The 17,409-nt window shown below is 40.4% G+C and overlaps 4 protein-coding genes across 5 annotated transcripts in view; 1 reads left to right on the forward strand and 3 right to left on the reverse strand.

Annotated features, from left to right (window-relative positions):
• si:dkey-6n6.1 (uncharacterized protein LOC100170811 homolog) overlaps positions 1 to 2,023 on the reverse strand; it is a 10,771-nt gene extending 8,748 nt beyond the window's left edge. Inside the window, exons 1-2 of the mRNA XM_053625926.1 lie at positions 1,921 to 2,023; positions 714 to 852 (exon numbers count right to left, since the gene is read on the reverse strand). Of these exons, the coding sequence (XP_053481901.1) occupies positions 714 to 852; positions 1,921 to 2,023 (242 nt within the window). The remainder of the gene's footprint in view (positions 1 to 713; positions 853 to 1,920) is intronic.
• Positions 2,024 to 2,523: 500 nt separating this feature from the next.
• Positions 2,524 to 10,377, forward strand: tpk2 (thiamin pyrophosphokinase 2). Of its 2 annotated transcripts, none has more exons than XM_053626001.1 (8): positions 2,524 to 3,351; positions 4,171 to 4,409; positions 5,469 to 5,532; positions 5,729 to 5,859; positions 8,852 to 8,970; positions 9,208 to 9,340; positions 9,871 to 9,967; positions 10,241 to 10,377. In XM_053626001.1, the coding sequence occupies exons 1-8, from the start codon at positions 3,276 to 3,278 to the stop codon at positions 10,285 to 10,287; spliced, it is 906 nt and encodes a 301-aa protein (XP_053481976.1). In that variant the 5' UTR covers positions 2,524 to 3,275; the 3' UTR covers positions 10,288 to 10,377. The 2 variants fall into 2 exon arrangements, with proteins under 2 accessions (XP_053481976.1, XP_053481977.1); XM_053626002.1 differs by lacking the exon at positions 2,524 to 3,351 and adding an exon at positions 3,901 to 3,978.
• On the reverse strand, positions 10,377 to 13,778 carry rhoaa (ras homolog gene family, member Aa). The gene is made up of 5 exons (XM_053626015.1): positions 13,717 to 13,778; positions 12,491 to 12,646; positions 12,271 to 12,391; positions 11,672 to 11,802; positions 10,377 to 11,560 (listed from the first exon to the last, which is right to left on the reverse strand). Exons 2-5 carry the CDS (start codon positions 12,644 to 12,646, stop codon positions 11,387 to 11,389), a joined length of 582 nt encoding a protein of 193 aa, XP_053481990.1. The 5' UTR covers positions 13,717 to 13,778; the 3' UTR covers positions 10,377 to 11,386.
• A 625-nt stretch (positions 13,779 to 14,403) lies between these two features.
• ndufb11 (NADH:ubiquinone oxidoreductase subunit B11) lies at positions 14,404 to 17,297 on the reverse strand. The gene is made up of 3 exons (XM_053626025.1): positions 17,058 to 17,297; positions 14,855 to 14,985; positions 14,404 to 14,629 (listed from the first exon to the last, which is right to left on the reverse strand). Exons 1-3 carry the CDS (start codon positions 17,244 to 17,246, stop codon positions 14,500 to 14,502), a joined length of 450 nt encoding a protein of 149 aa, XP_053482000.1. The 5' UTR covers positions 17,247 to 17,297; the 3' UTR covers positions 14,404 to 14,499.
• Between the last annotated feature and the right edge of the window lie 112 nt (positions 17,298 to 17,409).

Raw genomic sequence — 17,409 nt, forward strand, 5'->3', positions numbered from 1 at the left:
TTATGTAAGACTTATGGACAGACAGTGCATCGACATCGACATCGACATCGGTATTATAACCTCAGACGTAACTGCAGACTTAAGCGCTGTTTAGAAGTTACGCGAGAGTTACGTGAGAGTTACGTGAGAGCGTCCGTGGGCGGAGTTTGTCTAGATTTTGTCTTGATATCGACTCGAGCGAGGAGCGGCATTAAGTCCAGCGCCACCGTCTGAGAGTTTCATGTAACTACAATATGTCACGCCCAAACGTTTGGCTGTAAATCCACTCACACACACTGTGGAACATCGTTCGAGGACAAAATGAAACACGTTATTGACACATTTCGACACTATTCATGCGTTAATGATATCATTTCTTTAAGGCCCACAAAATATCAATTCCACACGGAGGACATCGGAGGAGACGCGTCTTAACCAGAGACAATCGAGGACTGAATCGTTTTGATGAAATTACAAATGAACTTAAAGACCCCATGAAGTGCCGTGAAAGGTGCAGCGCTATTCCACTGAAACAGGAAGTCAGGGCGGGACATATCGAGTGGCTCCTCCCCCTTTTTAAAGAGCCAACAGCTTTTAGCTTACTTCACAGCCCGGAAGTGCGGATATGATTTCTCTCGCTCAACAACGACAACTTCAGCAAGGTGATGTTTCTTAACGTCGGGGGCGGGACATTTCCGATTCTAGATGGCGTTTGATTGGACAGAAAGTCTGACGAGACGCTGAAGTGCGGAACGATGTCGTCGGAACCGTTGAGCCGTATCGGTGATAGAGAAAGGCTGTACATTTTGAATGCGTACATCTTCTCAATGCGGGTTTTGTCGTTGTTTTGGCGCGGACGAGCGTATAGATCACCTCAAAGCCAACACATTTATACGAAAAACCACAAAACTTCAGTTTAGATTTCATGGGGATTTTCTCTTAAGCGTAGCAGACGGGCTCTCGGTCAGATTATCCGTCCTTCACGCCATGGCCATGTTTTCTTTACAGCAGACACTGGTGTTATTTATATTAATCAAAAGAACTAAAAGCGTGATCAAACAGATTATATCCGCGCACACGTTATGATCTCATAACCTTGATTTACGCACACGAGTAACTATCAGAGCACGATGTTAAACATAATAGTAACAAAATGTAATATAACCAGATGCGCTGGATCAAGTGCTATTCCCTGTGCTGCTGAATAACGAGTGTGGAAGCCATTTTGTTTAATTACACCAGCGATTACTACGATCAGGACTATTCATGCAGTATTATATCAGTGATACACAAGACTCCTATTACTGTAGCTTTATTTCTACACTCGCCGTGTTCTCAGTCATATATCATCATGGTATTTTTCCTCCTTCAGTCCTTATTTTCTATCCCTGTTTTTTTCTTTTTCAGGTTTAAAGATGAGCGTTTGTGTTTAAAGGCGCTGGTCTAGACGCTGTTGGAAAACTCCGTCCCAGAGTGGACTCGCGCGTCTATTAAATCCACGTGTAAAGCATTTTTTTATGGAATCGGGAGATCATCGTGATTCAGCCATAGCCGATTAAATTGCTAGCGTACTCCGAATAGATTCAGATCAGATTTATCAGATCAGATATTACAGCAGTAGCGGTTGTTGTAAGTTCTCTAATAACACAGTGCACTACTGGTCATCTAGGGTCACATAATTAATCTTCGCTCATATTAGCAAATTTATACTGTTTGCTATAGTGGATGTTATTAGCCACCTGATTCACTTCCTGTTGTTCGATTCCAAAATAAAAATAAATGTTAAATAGGGAATTCGAAGCCCTTTTTAAACACGTAAACAGTCTGCGGCAGCTTCCTGTCTGTCTGGCTTTAACGTATTTTCAAAACTTCAGTCTCAAAACAAAACATTAAATGCCCATAATAGACATGACTGGGACGGTTTTAACCATGTACGCGTACCGTAGGATGTGTTTGGGACACCGAAGAGTCGGAGGGTTTTGGCCGAGTGTAGGCGACCCCTCAGATCACACCACACTGTCTGTTTGTTGCTCATGTTGTTCATGACCAAGTGCGAATCGCTGGCTCCAAGACTGGCCTACACCCACACACACACACACACACACACACACGCGCGCATACACATACATATATATCCTTGGTGGAGCCGGACATGTCAGAAAAACGATTGAGGTCACATGAGGATGGATTTTCACAGCCAGTGTAAACAGTGCAGAGATTGTAGAGGAGACGCCGGTGATGGAGTTCAAACCTCAAACTCAGCTCATATCTACACACTCACACTTCAGCATTAATAATAATAATAATAATAACAATAAAAGCTACAATGTCATTTTTGAGTCGCGTTCAAAATTCAGTAAGTGTTTATTGAATTTTATACCACAACACTGCAGAGTGTTTTCTGTGGAGACGTTTATTTCACATGTATGGAAGGAGTCTCCAGTGTCAGCGCTTTGTAGCAGTAAGTGATAAAAGCTGTAACTTTAACTTTTCAAACATTTTTAATCTTACTAGCTTCAAGAGAGAGACAACAGAGAGACTGATGACCAGGAACGACTCTTATAGCTGCTATAACGTAAGTGATGACTGAAACTAGCTTGTTTCACGGACGTAGAACAACATTAAATGCCGTGTAAGCTGTAATTTGCAGGTTGGGATGACATCTTTTTTTTTTTTCAACTCGGCATGTTCGAAGTGTTGCGAAGTGGGGGATAAAACATCTTCTGTTAGCATCTTTTGTTGGCTTTAAGCTAGCCAGCTAGCTGTGATGAGTGACGCATATTTTCCTCCTCAAACCACAAACTTTGGCGTCAGTGTTTTAGATTCAACAAGCGAATATGTCTTGCGTGCCGATTGCTGCGTTATGAGAGAAATAATACACTTCAGGACATGCTCTTGTAGGAAAATAATCAACTTTAGACTGGTAACTAAGATCGCTTAATCACACCACCCCGTCACTCAGTATTTAACTGTAACACAAACACAAGCTAGTGGATGTATTTTATTCTATTGTAAATGTATCAAATGTAATACTTATTATTACAGATTATTTGTGATTCAAATCAAGCATCTTGTCTCTGAGGTAATAAATAAACAAATAAATAAACAAATAACTACGGAGTATTATTTTGTCGCCACCTGGTGGCCGCTCGTGTTACTGCAGCTGTGCTGTAAATGGCGTCTGCAGTGAGTTAATGGAGTTTTCAGTGCTGGCGCTTAAACTCTCACTCATTATTCGTGTTTTTCATCATTATATCAGTGTAAGGATCAGCAAATAAAAACCGCCTGACGAGACGATGAGCACGACGTTGTTTTCGTGGTCGGAAAAAATGCTGCAGCTTCTTCGCCGGATGAACAGCTTTCATTTACCAGGTCTGTAGCCGGAGTGTTTTAACGTTTCACTGCAACGCCACGTTTCTTGTATCTGCCTGAACTTCCGGTTTCTGTAACTTCCGGTTTCTGTCAGAGGCTATAGGTATAGATCTCGTGTGGTAAATTTAACGTCTAATAAATAAACAAGCGAAAATAAACCCAAACCCACACAATCGCAGGATATAAAAGCACACTGAATTACTAGTATTGTAGATAACCGTTGATATGAGCGTTGAATTCCGCCAATCAGGCTACACCAAACTGTTATTTATTTATTTATTTATTTATCCCGTGTTACTTTCATATAATTCAGAGTGAAATAAGTTAGAGTTTGGTATTTTAGATAGTATTTCGACCACTGTAGATTGAGTGAATATTACTTTTGACAGGTTTTTATTTATTTACTTGTTTTATTTTATTTTTATTTTTACAAACGCTGACGGTTTTAAATCAGGCGCTGTTAAAGCCAACTAAAGGTCCGAACATGGGATACAGAATAAATCAGCGGACCGGCAGTGATAGAACACTGTACGCCCCTAAATGGTGTCAGGATTGTGCAAAAACAGTTGAATAAACTACTTTTTGATCTACAAGTGTGCATCAAAATGGGAAAAATGAATAAAATGTGTATGTGATACAGATGTTGAGCTGTTTTGAAAATGTTTATTCATAACATTTAGGTGAAAATTTAGAAAGGGTAGAAATTTGGGGTAGCAAATTCATTTAAATTTACCCCCACAACATTATGATAGATGGATTGACGAATCTAAGTGTTTAAGAGTGTGTGAGTCATGTTTGTTTGTTTGTTTGTTTTTGCAGGTTCTAGCTTAGAGAAATGTTTGCGGTTCAAGGTCGCAGGTCAGCAGGTGGGTTGGATCCGGCCGGATGTGGCGTCAGTGCTGTGCCGTTACCCCGAAGTGTTCTGTACAGTAGGGGGCGCTATAGAACTCTGCCCAACGCTGGACTCGTATGAGCGCAGGACACAGGCGGTGGACGTCGTGCTGCAGACGCTCAGAAAGGAGGCGGGGTTTACGTGTCTAAAGGGGTGGAGAAATGAGGTAACGGAACTCTAATCTCCGAGCTGCGACGTTTTATTATTTGTAATCTGAGATGTTCCTCGTAATCTCTGTAATCTAACGCGTCATAATCTCAGATGTTATCTGGAATCTAAAATGTTTTTGTAATCTACTCTGCTCTTCATAATCCCAGCTGTTGTTTGTAATCTGAGATGCTTTAGGTTAGCTGAGATGTTCTTTATAAACTGAGGGGTTCTTCATATTCTGAGGTACTCTCTCTAATCTGAGAGGTTCTCCATAATCTGAGGTACTCTCTCTAATCTGAGAGGTTCTCCATAATCTGAGGTACTCTCTCTAATTTGAGAGGTTCTCCATAATCTGAGGTAATTTCTGTAATTTGAGAGGTTCTTCATAATCTGTAGTAACTGTTATCTGAGATGTTCTCCATATTCTGAGGTATATTTTGAGGTACTCTCTGTATTCTGAGAGGTTCTCCATAATCTTGGGAACTGTCTGTAATCTGAGAGGTTCTTCATAATCCGAGGTACTCTGTAATCTGAAAGGTTCTTCATTTTCTGAGGTACTCTCTGTAATCTCAGAGGTTCTTCATTATCCAAACTGTTCTTTCTAATCTAAAATATTCTTTATAATCTGATCTGTTATCTGTAATCTGAGATGCTCTCAGTTATGAGATGGTCTTCATGATGTACACTGTTCTTCGTTCGCTGAGACTTTCTCCATAACCTGAGATAACCTATGTAATCTACACTGTTCATCATAATCTGAAAGGTTCTTAACGTTCCAAGATATTCCCTGTAAATCTATATTGTTCTTCGTAATCTGAGATGTTCTTTGTAATCTGAGATTTCCCCCATAATCGGAGATAATCTCTGTAATCTACACTGTTCTCCATAATCTGAGACGTCATCTGAACTGTTCTTCACAGCCTTCGCCTATAAACGGTTCTGTCACATGAAATGTTCTTTATGCTTCAAACGGTTCTTCAAAATCTGAATGATTCTCCCGAATGTAAACTGTACAGTTCAGGACTGATGATATTCCCGCATAACGTTTTCTGTTTTGTTTTTTTTAAATCTGTAGATGTACGCGGTGATGCCGAGGTTCTGCGACGCTCCGCTGATGCACATGGAGAGAGCAGCGACGAGTACGTGTTCACACATCACACCCCGAATTTTAAGACAGTACCATTTTAAACTGGAGTATAAATACTAAGAATTAGTGTAAAGAAATACCAAATTAGAAAAGCGTCATCAAAAAAATGCACCAGCTTTTCGATTCAGCAGTGCATGAATGTGAGTTTTATTTCCGTTCCTCGCTGTTTGGCGTGTGTAATGATGCAGGTCTGTTCGGAGTGAAGCGTTACGGCGTACACATTAACGGGTTCAGTCGAGACGGAGATGGGAAGCTGAGCATGTGGCTCGGCAGGAGATCCAGCACTAAACAGACTTATCCTGGAAAACTGGACAACCTGGTTGGTACACACACACACACACACACACACACACACTAATTTCCTTAGAAGAATAATCACCACTGTGCTCTAACATTAGCATGGCAACATATTAACATTACATAGAATTAGCATGAGGTTTAATTTGAGGTTTAATTTAATCTAATCCCAATATAAGGTGATAGCATGATGTTAGCACAAAGTCAATGCGAGTGAAGTAACGTTAGCATGAGATTAGTGTGAGAGTGGAGTAAGGTTAGCATGAGATTAAATGACTAGAGTAATGTTAGCATGAGATTAAATGAGTGGAGTAATGTTAGGATGAGATTAAATGAGTGGAGTAATGTTAGCATGAGATTAAATGAGTGGAGTAATGTTAGGATGAGATTAAATGAGTGGAGTAATGTTAGGATGAGATTAAATGAGTGGAGTAATGTTAGGATGAGATTAAATGAGTGGAGTAGTGTTAGGATGAGATTAGAGTGAGATTGGACTAATGTTAGGATGAGATTAGCGTGAGATTGGAGTAATGTTAGGATGAGATTAGAGTGAGAGTGGAGTAATGTTAGGATGAGATTAAATGAGTGGAGTAGTGTTAGGATGAGATTAAATGAGTGGAGTAGTGTTAGGATGAGATTAAATGAGTGGAGTAATGTTAGGATGAGATTAAATGAGTGGAGTAATGTTAGGATGAGATTAAATGAGTGGAGTAATGTTAGGATGAGATTAAATGAGTGGAGTAGTGTTAGGATGAGATTAGAGTGAGATTGGACTAATGTTAGGATGAGATTAGCGTGAGATTGGAGTAATGTTAGGATGAGATTAGAGTGAGAGTGGAGTAATGTTAGGATGAGATTAAATGAGTGGAGTAATGTTAGCATGAGATTAAATGAGTGGAGTAATGTTAGGATGAGATTAAATGAGTGGAGTAATGTTAGGATGAGATTAAATGAGTGGAGTAATGTTAGGATGAAATTAAATGAGTGGAGTAGTGTTAGGATGAGATTAGAGTGAGATTGGACTAATGTTAGGATGAGATTAGCGTGAGATTGGAGTAATGTTAGGATGAGATTAGAGTGAGAGTGGAGTAATGTTAGGATGAGATTAAATGAGTGGAGTAGTGTTAGGATGAGATTAAATGAGTGGAGTAGTGTTAGGATGAGATTAAATGAGTGGAGTAATGTTAGGATGAGATTAAATGAGTGGAGTAATGTTAGGATGAGATTAAATGAGTGGAGTAATGTTAGGATGAGATTAAATGAGTGGAGTAGTGTTAGGATGAGATTAGAGTGAGATTGGACTAATGTTAGGATGAGATTAGCGTGAGATTGGAGTAATGTTAGGATGAGATTAGAGTGAGAGTGGAGTAATGTTAGGATGAGATTAAATGAGTGGAGTAATGTTAGGATGAGATTAAATGAGTGGAGTAATGTTAGGATGAGATTAAATGAGTGGAGTAATGTTAGGATGAGATTAAATGAGTGGAGTAGTGTTAGGATGAGATTAGAGTGAGATTGGACTAATGTTAGGATGAGATTAGCGTGAGATTGGAGTAATGTTAGGATGAGATTAGAGTGAGAGTGGAGTAATGTTAGGATGAGATTAAATGAGTGGAGTAATGTTAGGATGAGATTAGAGTGAGAGTGGAGTAATGTTAGGATGAGATTAAATGAGTGGAGTAATGTTAGGATGAGATTAAATGAGTGGAGTAGTGTTAGGATGAGATTAAATGAGTGGAGTAATGTTAGGATGAGATTAAATGAGTGGAGTAATGTTAGGATGAGATTAAATGAGTGGAGTAATGTTAGGATGAGATTAGAGTGAGAGTGGAGTAATGTTAGGATGAGATTAAATGAGTGGAGTAATGTTAGGATGAGATTAAATGAGTGGAGTAATGTTAGGATGAGATTAAATGAGTGGAGTAATGTTAGGATGAGATTAGAGTGAGAGTGGAGTAATGTTAGGATGAGATTAGAGTGAGAGTGGAGTAATGTTAGGATGAGATTAAATGAGTGGAGTAATGTTAGGATGAGATTAAATGAGTGGAGTAATGTTAGGATGAGATTAGAGTGAGAGTGGAGTAATGTTAGGATGAGATTAAATGAGTGGAGTAGTGTTAGGATGAGATTAAATGAGTGGAGTAATGTTAGGATGAGATTAAATGAGTGGAGTAATGTTAGGATGAGATTAAATGAGTGGAGTAATGTTAGGATGAGATTAAATGAGTGGAGTAATGTTAGGATGAGATTAAATGAGTGGAGTAATGTTAGGATGAGATTAGAGTGAGAGTGGAGTAATGTTAGGATGAGATTAAATGAGTGGAGTAGTGTTAGGATGAGATTAAATGAGTGGAGTAATGTTAGGATGAGATTAAATGAGTGGAGTAATGTTAGGATGAGATTAAATGAGTGGAGTAATGTTAGGATGAGATTAGAGTGAGAGTGGAGTAATGTTAGGATGAGATTAGAGTGAGAGTGGAGTAATGTTAGGATGAGATTAAATGAGTGGAGTAGTGTTAGGATGAGATTAGCGTGAGATTGGAGTAATGTTAGGATGAGATTAAATGACTGGAGTAATGTTAGGATGAGATTAGAGTGAGAGTGGAGTAATGTTAGGATGAGATTAGAGTGAGAGTGGAGTAATGTTAGGATGAGATTAAATGAGTGGAGTAGTGTTAGGATGGGATTAGCGTGAGATTGGAGTAATGTTAGGATGAGATTAAATGAGTGGAGTAATGTTAGGATGAGATTAAATGACTGGAGTAATGTTAGGATGAGATTAAATGAGTGGAGTAGTGTTAGGATGAGATTAAATGAGTGGAGTAGTGTTAGGATGAGATTAGCGTGAGATTGGAGTAATGTTAGGATGAGATTAAATGAGTGGAGTAATGTTAGCATGAGATTTGAGTGAGATTGGAGTAATGTTAGGATGTTTTGAAACTTTACCTTAATCTCAGGACAGGGTAGAAACACTTGTGACCGTGTGTGTGTGTGTGTGTTTGGCGTACGTGTAGGCAGCAGGGGGTCTAGCGTCCGGCTGCAGTATCAAACACACACTGTTGAAAGAGTGTGAGGAGGAAGCGTGCATCCCTCCATCCCTGGCGCAGAGAGCGCGACCTGTAGGAACCATCAGGTACAACATCCTAATCATCTGACATCACTTCCTGTTTGTGTTAGTAATTTCAAAACGCGGACGTCAGCGAGGTCCTGTATAATAGCTCATGCTAAGCTTGTGCTTATTCAGTGCTTCAGTAAGATGGATGGGATGTCTGTAGGCAGCTCGGTTCTCTGACCTCGGTTCTCAGGGTTCTCTGGGTATTTGTAGGGTTCTGTAGACGTCTGCCGCTTTAATAACATCCGCACTCTCCAGCTACACGTACGAGGATGACGAGGGCGTGTTCCCCGAGTGCCAGTTCGTGTTCGATTTGGAGCTCCCGAGCGATTTCAAACCTCAGATCGGAGACGGAGAAGTGCAGGAGTTTTATTTCTACCCCATCGAGAAGGTAAAACATCTACTACACTACACGGCCAAAAGTTTCTGCACCCCTTACTATCACACCCGTATGTTCTTGTTGAACATCTCATTCCAGATTTATTCACGTTAACGAGGGGGGTGGACCTCTGTCCTGAAGATGTCGGAAACTTACAGCTTCACCTCTGACTGTTACACAGCGCTGACACTGGAGACTCCTTCCATACACGTTACATAAACACATTTCTCCTCACAGAAAACTTCACCATGTGAACGACTTGTTAAATCTTTTTGTGTGGAGCGTCCACTGTACACGTCCCTCCGAACAAGCTGTTGCTATAGAAACGATAATGTATTGGAACGAGCGCGTTAATATAAACCTGCGCTACTCTCAGAGCCGCTGTTACAGAGAATTAATCAACACCTTCTGACCAATCAGAACTTCTGCTTCATTTACACAACTCACACAATATGGCGAAATTACTACTTTGAGGACACTGATAACACCATTTGGAACGCTTAAGCATGTATGTGTGTGTGTGTGTGTGTGTGCGTGCGCAGGTGAAGGAACTGATCGTAGGTGAGGACTTTAAGCCGAATTGTGCCATGGTGGTGCTGGATTTCCTCATCAGACACTCCGTCATAGAACCCGACTCAGGTGGGTTACACACTTTCAACACATTCTCCAAACATCTCCGTGTACGTGTGTGTTTGTAGGTTTAAACTAATCCCGTCCGAATAGGGCTTTCAACAGCAACATACTGTCCGACCAGTTCCTTATACATTTGGAGTAAATTAATACTTTTATTTCTGACGGTTCACACACTTTTACAGCATGCTAGCATCCGCTTTGTCCTCGACGTGCAGCGGTTCGGTGAACCTTTACAGTAAGGGTGTGTGAGAAACGTCGTTTTGCACTTTTCTCTTCCAGAGCTGTATTATCAGGAGTTTGTCTCCGGGCTGCACAGATCGTTCTAGAACATGGACGACTCTCTCTAACACAACTGCAAGACGTTAACCTCGTACGGCGCGGACCCAAGGCCGAACAAAACTCCAGTACGACGTGACAGAGTTACACAAAGTTTATTTTCCGTCTGCTTTTGTATACAAAAGATCGCTGATGCGTCGAAAGCTTTTTTTCATTTTAGAACGACAAAATGCAGAATCCCTACAGAAATCTCTTGTGTTTTATAGCATGGCATTAAACAACTATAAAAAAAAGATCCTGATTGGTTTTTGACTATCTTAAAACTTTTTTTTTTTTTTTTTTATAGAATAAATGAAAGTGATGCAGAAAAAGCCAGCAGAATGTCACATAGCTGTTAAAGCACACAGCACAGACAGGAAGTAGAAAAAAAAACAACAACAACAACCTAACAACACCAGAAAACAAACAAACAAAAAATATATATATATATATAAAACATAATGAAAACTCTGAGACGCGCCGTCATTACAGCTGAACAGTGACAGATGGTGCACATCTGGAGCTGCAGGTCCGAGTCGTCTTCAGTGTAACGTGCCGAGCTCTAATCGACCCGAAACAGCTTTTAAAATGTTACAGTACGTAATGGAGCGTATAAAAAGTGAGGCGTTAGTATTGTTACTGCTAAATGCTCTTTACTCTGGAGCGATTAAACTCCAAATCACTGAGTGGACTTCAGAGTGTGTGAGATTACAGCACTGATCATGTTAAACACCACTACAGTGAGTGAGTGTGTGTGTGTGTGTGTGTGTGTAATGCGCAGTTCCCTTAATTAAACCACATGCTTGCATCCTCCTTGCTTCTAGACAGCTGATGAAGCACATGACTGATCGCACTCGAGAACGTTGCTATGGGAACAGTGCGTGTCACGGGGGGAAAACAACTCAATCCCTTTTACATTGTTACCCCACACTCTTTGGGTCATTTGGCCTGCGTAAGTAGTAAATGACTTGCCCCCGGGTGCTTATCTAACCCCTAGGTGTCTCTTTCTATCTCGCTCTCTCCACCCTTCACTTCTGAATCTCTCCCTATCTGTGGCCTGTATTTCTGTCCCTCCCTCCCCCACTCCCTCGTTTATTCCCTCATCCTCCTTTATAGGAGAGCGCAAGCGTTCTTCTTGCTACGTTTCTTGGCCTGCAGCGCCGCCCTGGTGGCCATTTCAAACACTTCCCTCACGCCATCTTTAGTTTTGGCAGAACACTCTAGATAACCGGAGGCGTTGATGCGGTTGGCCATGTCTCTGCCCTCTTCTGCTTTAACAGGCTCCTGTTTACGGAGAAAGGAAAATACTGCTGAATAAACCTAGCATCGCAAAATTAGCTAGAATATTATTGATCCTAAAAACCTGGACTCAAAGTACCACTGATCCATAATGACCTGTTTCATCTTGGCAAGCTCCCTCCGTGTGTGCTCATCGTTCCGAAGGTCCTTTTTGTTTCCCACCAGGATGATGGGAACATTCGGACAGAAGTGCTTCACCTCCGGTGTCCATTTCTCTGGAATGTTCTCTGTGCAGACAAAACACAAATAAACAAATAAACGTACAAATAAAAGTACAAATAAACACTAAGTCAGTAGACAGAATAACCAGGAATCAGAACCCCAAAACTGGGAATAACCAAGAGTCATAACCTCAGAGACTGGGAATAACCAAGTCCCTGGTTATTATTTGCCAAGGACTAGGACTAACTGAGTGTGAAAGATGAAAAGACTGGGACTAAACACAAGATAGAGTTCTAAAGGAGTAACCAAAAGTCAGAACCTCAAAAACTGGAAATAACCAAGGGTGAAAAGCCCAGAGACTGGGACTAACTGAGAAAGATCTAAAGACTGGGACTAACCAAGAGTCTTAAGGACAACAACTGACCATTAAAATGATTCACTTCTTAATCAAACTCTGGTCCCGAATGTGTTACATGAGTAACATTCCGGATAAAGTGTATGTTCAGTTGCGCAGTTGTCTTTGACGGACTCACCCAGACTGTCAGGGCTGTCAATGGAGAAGCACATGAGGATGACATCCGTGTCGGGGTAGGAGAGTGGCCTCAGTCTGTCATAGTCTTCCTGTCCTGCCGTGTCCCACAGTGCCAGCTCCACCTAATGTACACAAGAGAACGTAAATTACACACATAAACAGGTTCACACGACTCCAGCTTGTTAACATAAAAGTGTGAAAGTCCGGGTCGAAACACTCACCTGTTTACCGTCTACCTCAATATCTGCGACGTAATTCTCAAACACTGTGGGGACGTAGACCTCAGGAAACTGGTCCTTACTAAAAACGATGAGAAGACAGGTCTTTCCACACGCTCCGTCTCCGACGATCACCAGCTTCTTGCGAATCGCAGCCATCTGAACATCGGGGCAAAGCGACTGAGCAAAAGACTGTCCAGTAATAATATTCACTACGTAAGAAGAACAATTTGACAATCGTTTGCAGAATCCCCACTTTCGAGATAACAGGACGACGTGGTACCTGGAAAGTTCTAGTGACAGAACCTTCAGGCTCACCTAGCTAAATAGTTTGGCGAATATTAACGATGAACATAACTGCAATTGTTGTTGTAAAGTTATGTTTGGACAGGTTTGGCGATATAAATTGAGATGTCGATACTAAAATCGCTTTCACGATTATCTGTGACAGACTTGAGCAAGTCTGCTAGCAGATAGCTAACCAACTAGCTAATATTTGTGATTTTACGCTACATAGGTTGTCAAGGGGGCGTTCCTAATTTGCATATTCATAAAATTCTGGCATTTTTAATATGGGTAAACGGTGTAGAGTTGTTCCGAACATGATTTTAAAACTTTATTAGACACTGAATAAAACAGATTAAACTATTTCTTATTCTATACATATCATTTTAATTGGTTTAAAAATGACAAGTTCTGAGGAACTTTCTTTTTTTTTAACCATTTCAACACAGCAACAATGATCTTATAAAAGTAAATAAAAACATAATTTGATAGCTTATTTTTCTAAAATAAAATAAAATAAAATAAAAATAGCCTAAATTAAAAGTGATTTTGCCCGGACTCGGTTTCTTTACTTTGTTTCCGTCATCAGGGTTAGCATCGTTGTTTTAACCCCACCCGTATTAAAAAAAAAATACCGCCTTCTACGTTCGGATTGGGCAAATGCTCAAGAGCTGCCCACCAATTGGACAGTTTAATTCTTGATTACGAAGCACAGGCCAATCGTACGACAGAAGGCGGGGTTTAAGAAATACAGGTGGGATATAAAATAATGCAAACTAGCTTCCTTGCTAATTACCGCATTCGTTATATTATTTAAAAGTGTACGATGTGTCGATAGTTTGTCGGATGTAGTATACGCGAGATTATATTCAGGATCTCTATGGAGACTAATTCAAGAAGTTTATAAAAGAAGAGAATACAGTTTAAGAGAATATTTATTTTACCGTTTTGCTTTCGAACGTCCTCCCGCTTTCTTTTCCTGTTCGCCACCCAAAGACCCCGCCCCCTCGCCACAGTTCGGTCGCTTCTGACCAATCAGAGCAGAGCTACCGCTAAAGAGGAACCGAAAACCGGAAGTGCGGTTAGGGTTATACTAAATAAAACAAATAAATACATAAATCGGAAAGCGTACACAACATTAATTAATTAATTAATCGCTTTTGAATGAATTCGGAATGAATCAAGGATTTTTTTGGTATTTCAATTTAAAAAACGATGATCAAGGAAACTAAAAATATTTCATAAAAAAACCAAATTTTTTAAATAAATCGATTTTAAATCGATTACTTTAAGGAATAAAATGAATAATTTAAAATGAATAATTTTAACCAGGTGAAGCAAAATTACAGACAGGATAAAATAGGCTAAACATCAGTGAATTAATTCATTTAAAAATTAAGGAATCATTTTAACCATGTAAATAAGAAAACTTACGTTATTGAAAAAACTCTTAATCTAGATTAGTTTTTTTTTAATGGAATAAAATGCGTTTAATTATATTTTTTAAAAATACATAGTCTTATTTAACAATTTTTATGTACTCAGTAATTGATATGGTCACAAACATTTGTAATGATGTTAATACACATGGCTCAAATTTAAAGATCACAAATGAATCACATGACACTGAGTAATAACATACGGTTTTATTGTGATATTTCACTAGAATTAAATATACAGTCGAACACAAATGAACAGGAAATTGAGTGAACGTGATCGGTCGTTGTTTACTCGTCTGAGGACGAAGGGAGGACGATCTTGCTCGGGTCGTAGTAGATCTCGTCGATCAGAGGCAGACCCTGAGCCTCTCTCAGTACGATGAGCCGCTCGGCTTCCCGTCGAGCCCACTGCCTCATGCTACGGGGAAACGACACGGGAAAGAGGAAAATCAGGACGCAAGAAGGAGTTTAACTTCAGTTATGTGCAGAAGTCAGAGACCACCATTTTGGGTGTTTTTTTCCCCTTCCTCAATCAAATTACCATTCAGGACTTTGTCTGATTTTCTGTCAGACTGTTCCATAGTTATAGATATTCAGTAGCAGAACATTACGTTCAGAAGACATCACTGAGGCTCCTGCTTACCCGTGATCCGGTAAATAGTGGATGAAAGTTCCCCCGATGACGATGGCCATGGAAATGCTGAAGAAAAAAGCCAGCCTCATGTTCCACTCGTCTACGAAAGGGTCGTCCGAGAAGCCATGGTAGTCTGGGTTCTGTCAAAAGGAGGACACAAAATTTAAAGTAACGGCACCCTGTCTAATCGTGTCATCCAAGCGTGATTATTAGAGAGTAGACTTTGTCAGCTCTGTAAAGTCACCCAACATTTTATATTTACCTGAGATTTAGGAACAAGGATGCTCTGGCTGTTGGAAATAATGTAAAATACACACATTGGGCGTCATTTATCAAGCTGCATACGAACGTTTTTATTCATAAATCATATATTTATTTTAATTACACACAAATTTATATACGTTTAAAATGTTTTTTTTTTTTTTTAAACCTGTCGTTTTATATTATTGGCACTAGCAAGCCGACCCAAATCCATTTTAAGACAAATAAGACTAGTTCAATTAAAAAGAAACACCACTGTATAAAAGGGGGGCGGGGACATGGGCAGGACATGGGCGGGGACGTGGGCAGAAGGGAGCCCTAAGGCGAGGCTGTGCAGATGGCAGAATTGATATTAGTGGGAAAGTTAGAACATGATGCCGTTAGGAGAGAGTGACGGATGAACGTATCATCGGCGTACAATTGCCGCCTTCTTTTAAAGACGCGCAACACTTTAGAGCCAACAAAAAGATCCTGTGCCATTCCTGTGCATGTCCGAGTTCTGACCGTGCCTAGATTTCTTGCTACTGACACATTCAGAGAGAGACAAGTGACCGATCTGGAATGTCTCACCCTACGAGTTTTTTATTTAGTAGTTTCCACATACACAGGTATGACCAAACTTCCTGTCTTTACTGCTTGCCCTATACCAACAATGCGTGTAAAAAAATATATATATATTTTTTAAAAATAATAATAATTTCACACCAAAATTCAAAAGACTTTAGAAGATATCAAGGGAAAATCATTTTACCATAGCGCAAGTAAAATTTCATAAACGTAAAAAAAAAAGATATATTTTTTAAAAAGTCGTTGTTTAGGAATAGCTGCGCAAAAACCGATCAAATGTTCCGCACGCTCGCCGAATTGCTCACGGATATGAAACTTTATCGAGGTCGGGTTAGTTAATCAGACACCAGACAAACCTCGCAATTATATTAATTAACTGTTAAAAATCTGTAACCTGAACGCGGTGTCTAAAGCCCTACTCGGATGGGATTAGTTTACCAGCAGGACGTCTGTAAGAACATTTTAAACATCTCCTCGGTGCTAAAACGTTTTTTAAACGATGATCCGGTGGTGCAGGTCATAAATAATGAATGAATATTAATGAAATCTGTTACTATTTACTTATAACATAAACAGCTCATTTAAATGGAACCGGTTTAATGTGAAGCGCAAAACGTTCGAGAAGTAATAACCCAGTGTGTGTCGTGCTGTAACAGGAAGATAACCGGTGACGGGGTGGTGTGATGAAGCGGACTGTTTTACTACTACAGCACGTCTCTGAGCGTTTACGTCCTCGGCATCATATTTTTTATCCGTTTATAGTTACGTGGAAGTTAATTCCTGTTGTCACTTACGCTACGGCAGCACTAAACAGCCGTTCCTTCACCGGCCCTCTCTTTACTCTCTCCAATTACGTCTTTATCTCTGACTGTTACACAGTGCTGACACTGGAGACTCCTTCCCATCAATGTTGCATAAACATCTCCTTACATACCAATGCTTTTTTTTAAAAAAAAATCCCTTTGCATACACGTTGCTATGGAAACGATAACCTATTAGAACGAGTGCATTCATATAAAGCTGCACTATTGTCAGAGCTGCTGTTATAGAAAACTAATCAACACCTTCTGACCAATCAGAGTGCAGGATTCATCAGCAGCATGGAGTAAATAATAAAGGTCAACTTTAATCCAACCCAAATCTCGTGTCTAATGTGTCATTATGCAAAACGAGAGTTACTGAATAAAGACCTCTGACTCCTGAAACGTCGGGTGCAAAAGTTTTGGCACCCCCTCCCCTGATCCGTGTGTCCCTGCATACAGAGACACATTTACGTCACGCGGGAATAACGTCCACTTTTTATCTAACTGAAGTTGAAGCTCACATTAGCGTTAGTGCGCTAAACTCGCAGGTGATGGTGCTGTTCACGTCTCCGGTAACGCACCTTGTCGAACGGGTTGACCTCTGCGTGTCCGTGGCTGTCGTCCGCGTGCGCCGCCGGCTGTAAATCCGTCACACTCGCGGCTCCGGCGGCGCTGGAGGTCCGGCTCTGAGACACCGCGCGCCGCAAATGGGCCGAATTTATCCGAGCCCGGCACAAACCGGACCAAACCCGGCTCAGCTGCGACGCCATTTTGTTGTAGCTGTCTGCTTGAGGACAGCAGTCTCTATTCCGGATGTAAATATCTACTACTTCCGGGTCAGAACAAAACAAACAAAAAAACCCCGTTACCCATAAATCTAGAGTTAATTGTCATTGAAGATATTACAAATTATTGTTTTAAACCCGATTTCAT

This window comes from Ictalurus furcatus, chromosome 5 (assembly GCF_023375685.1).
Source record: "Ictalurus furcatus strain D&B chromosome 5, Billie_1.0, whole genome shotgun sequence".
NCBI classification, from domain to species: Eukaryota; Metazoa; Chordata; class Actinopteri; order Siluriformes; family Ictaluridae; genus Ictalurus; species Ictalurus furcatus.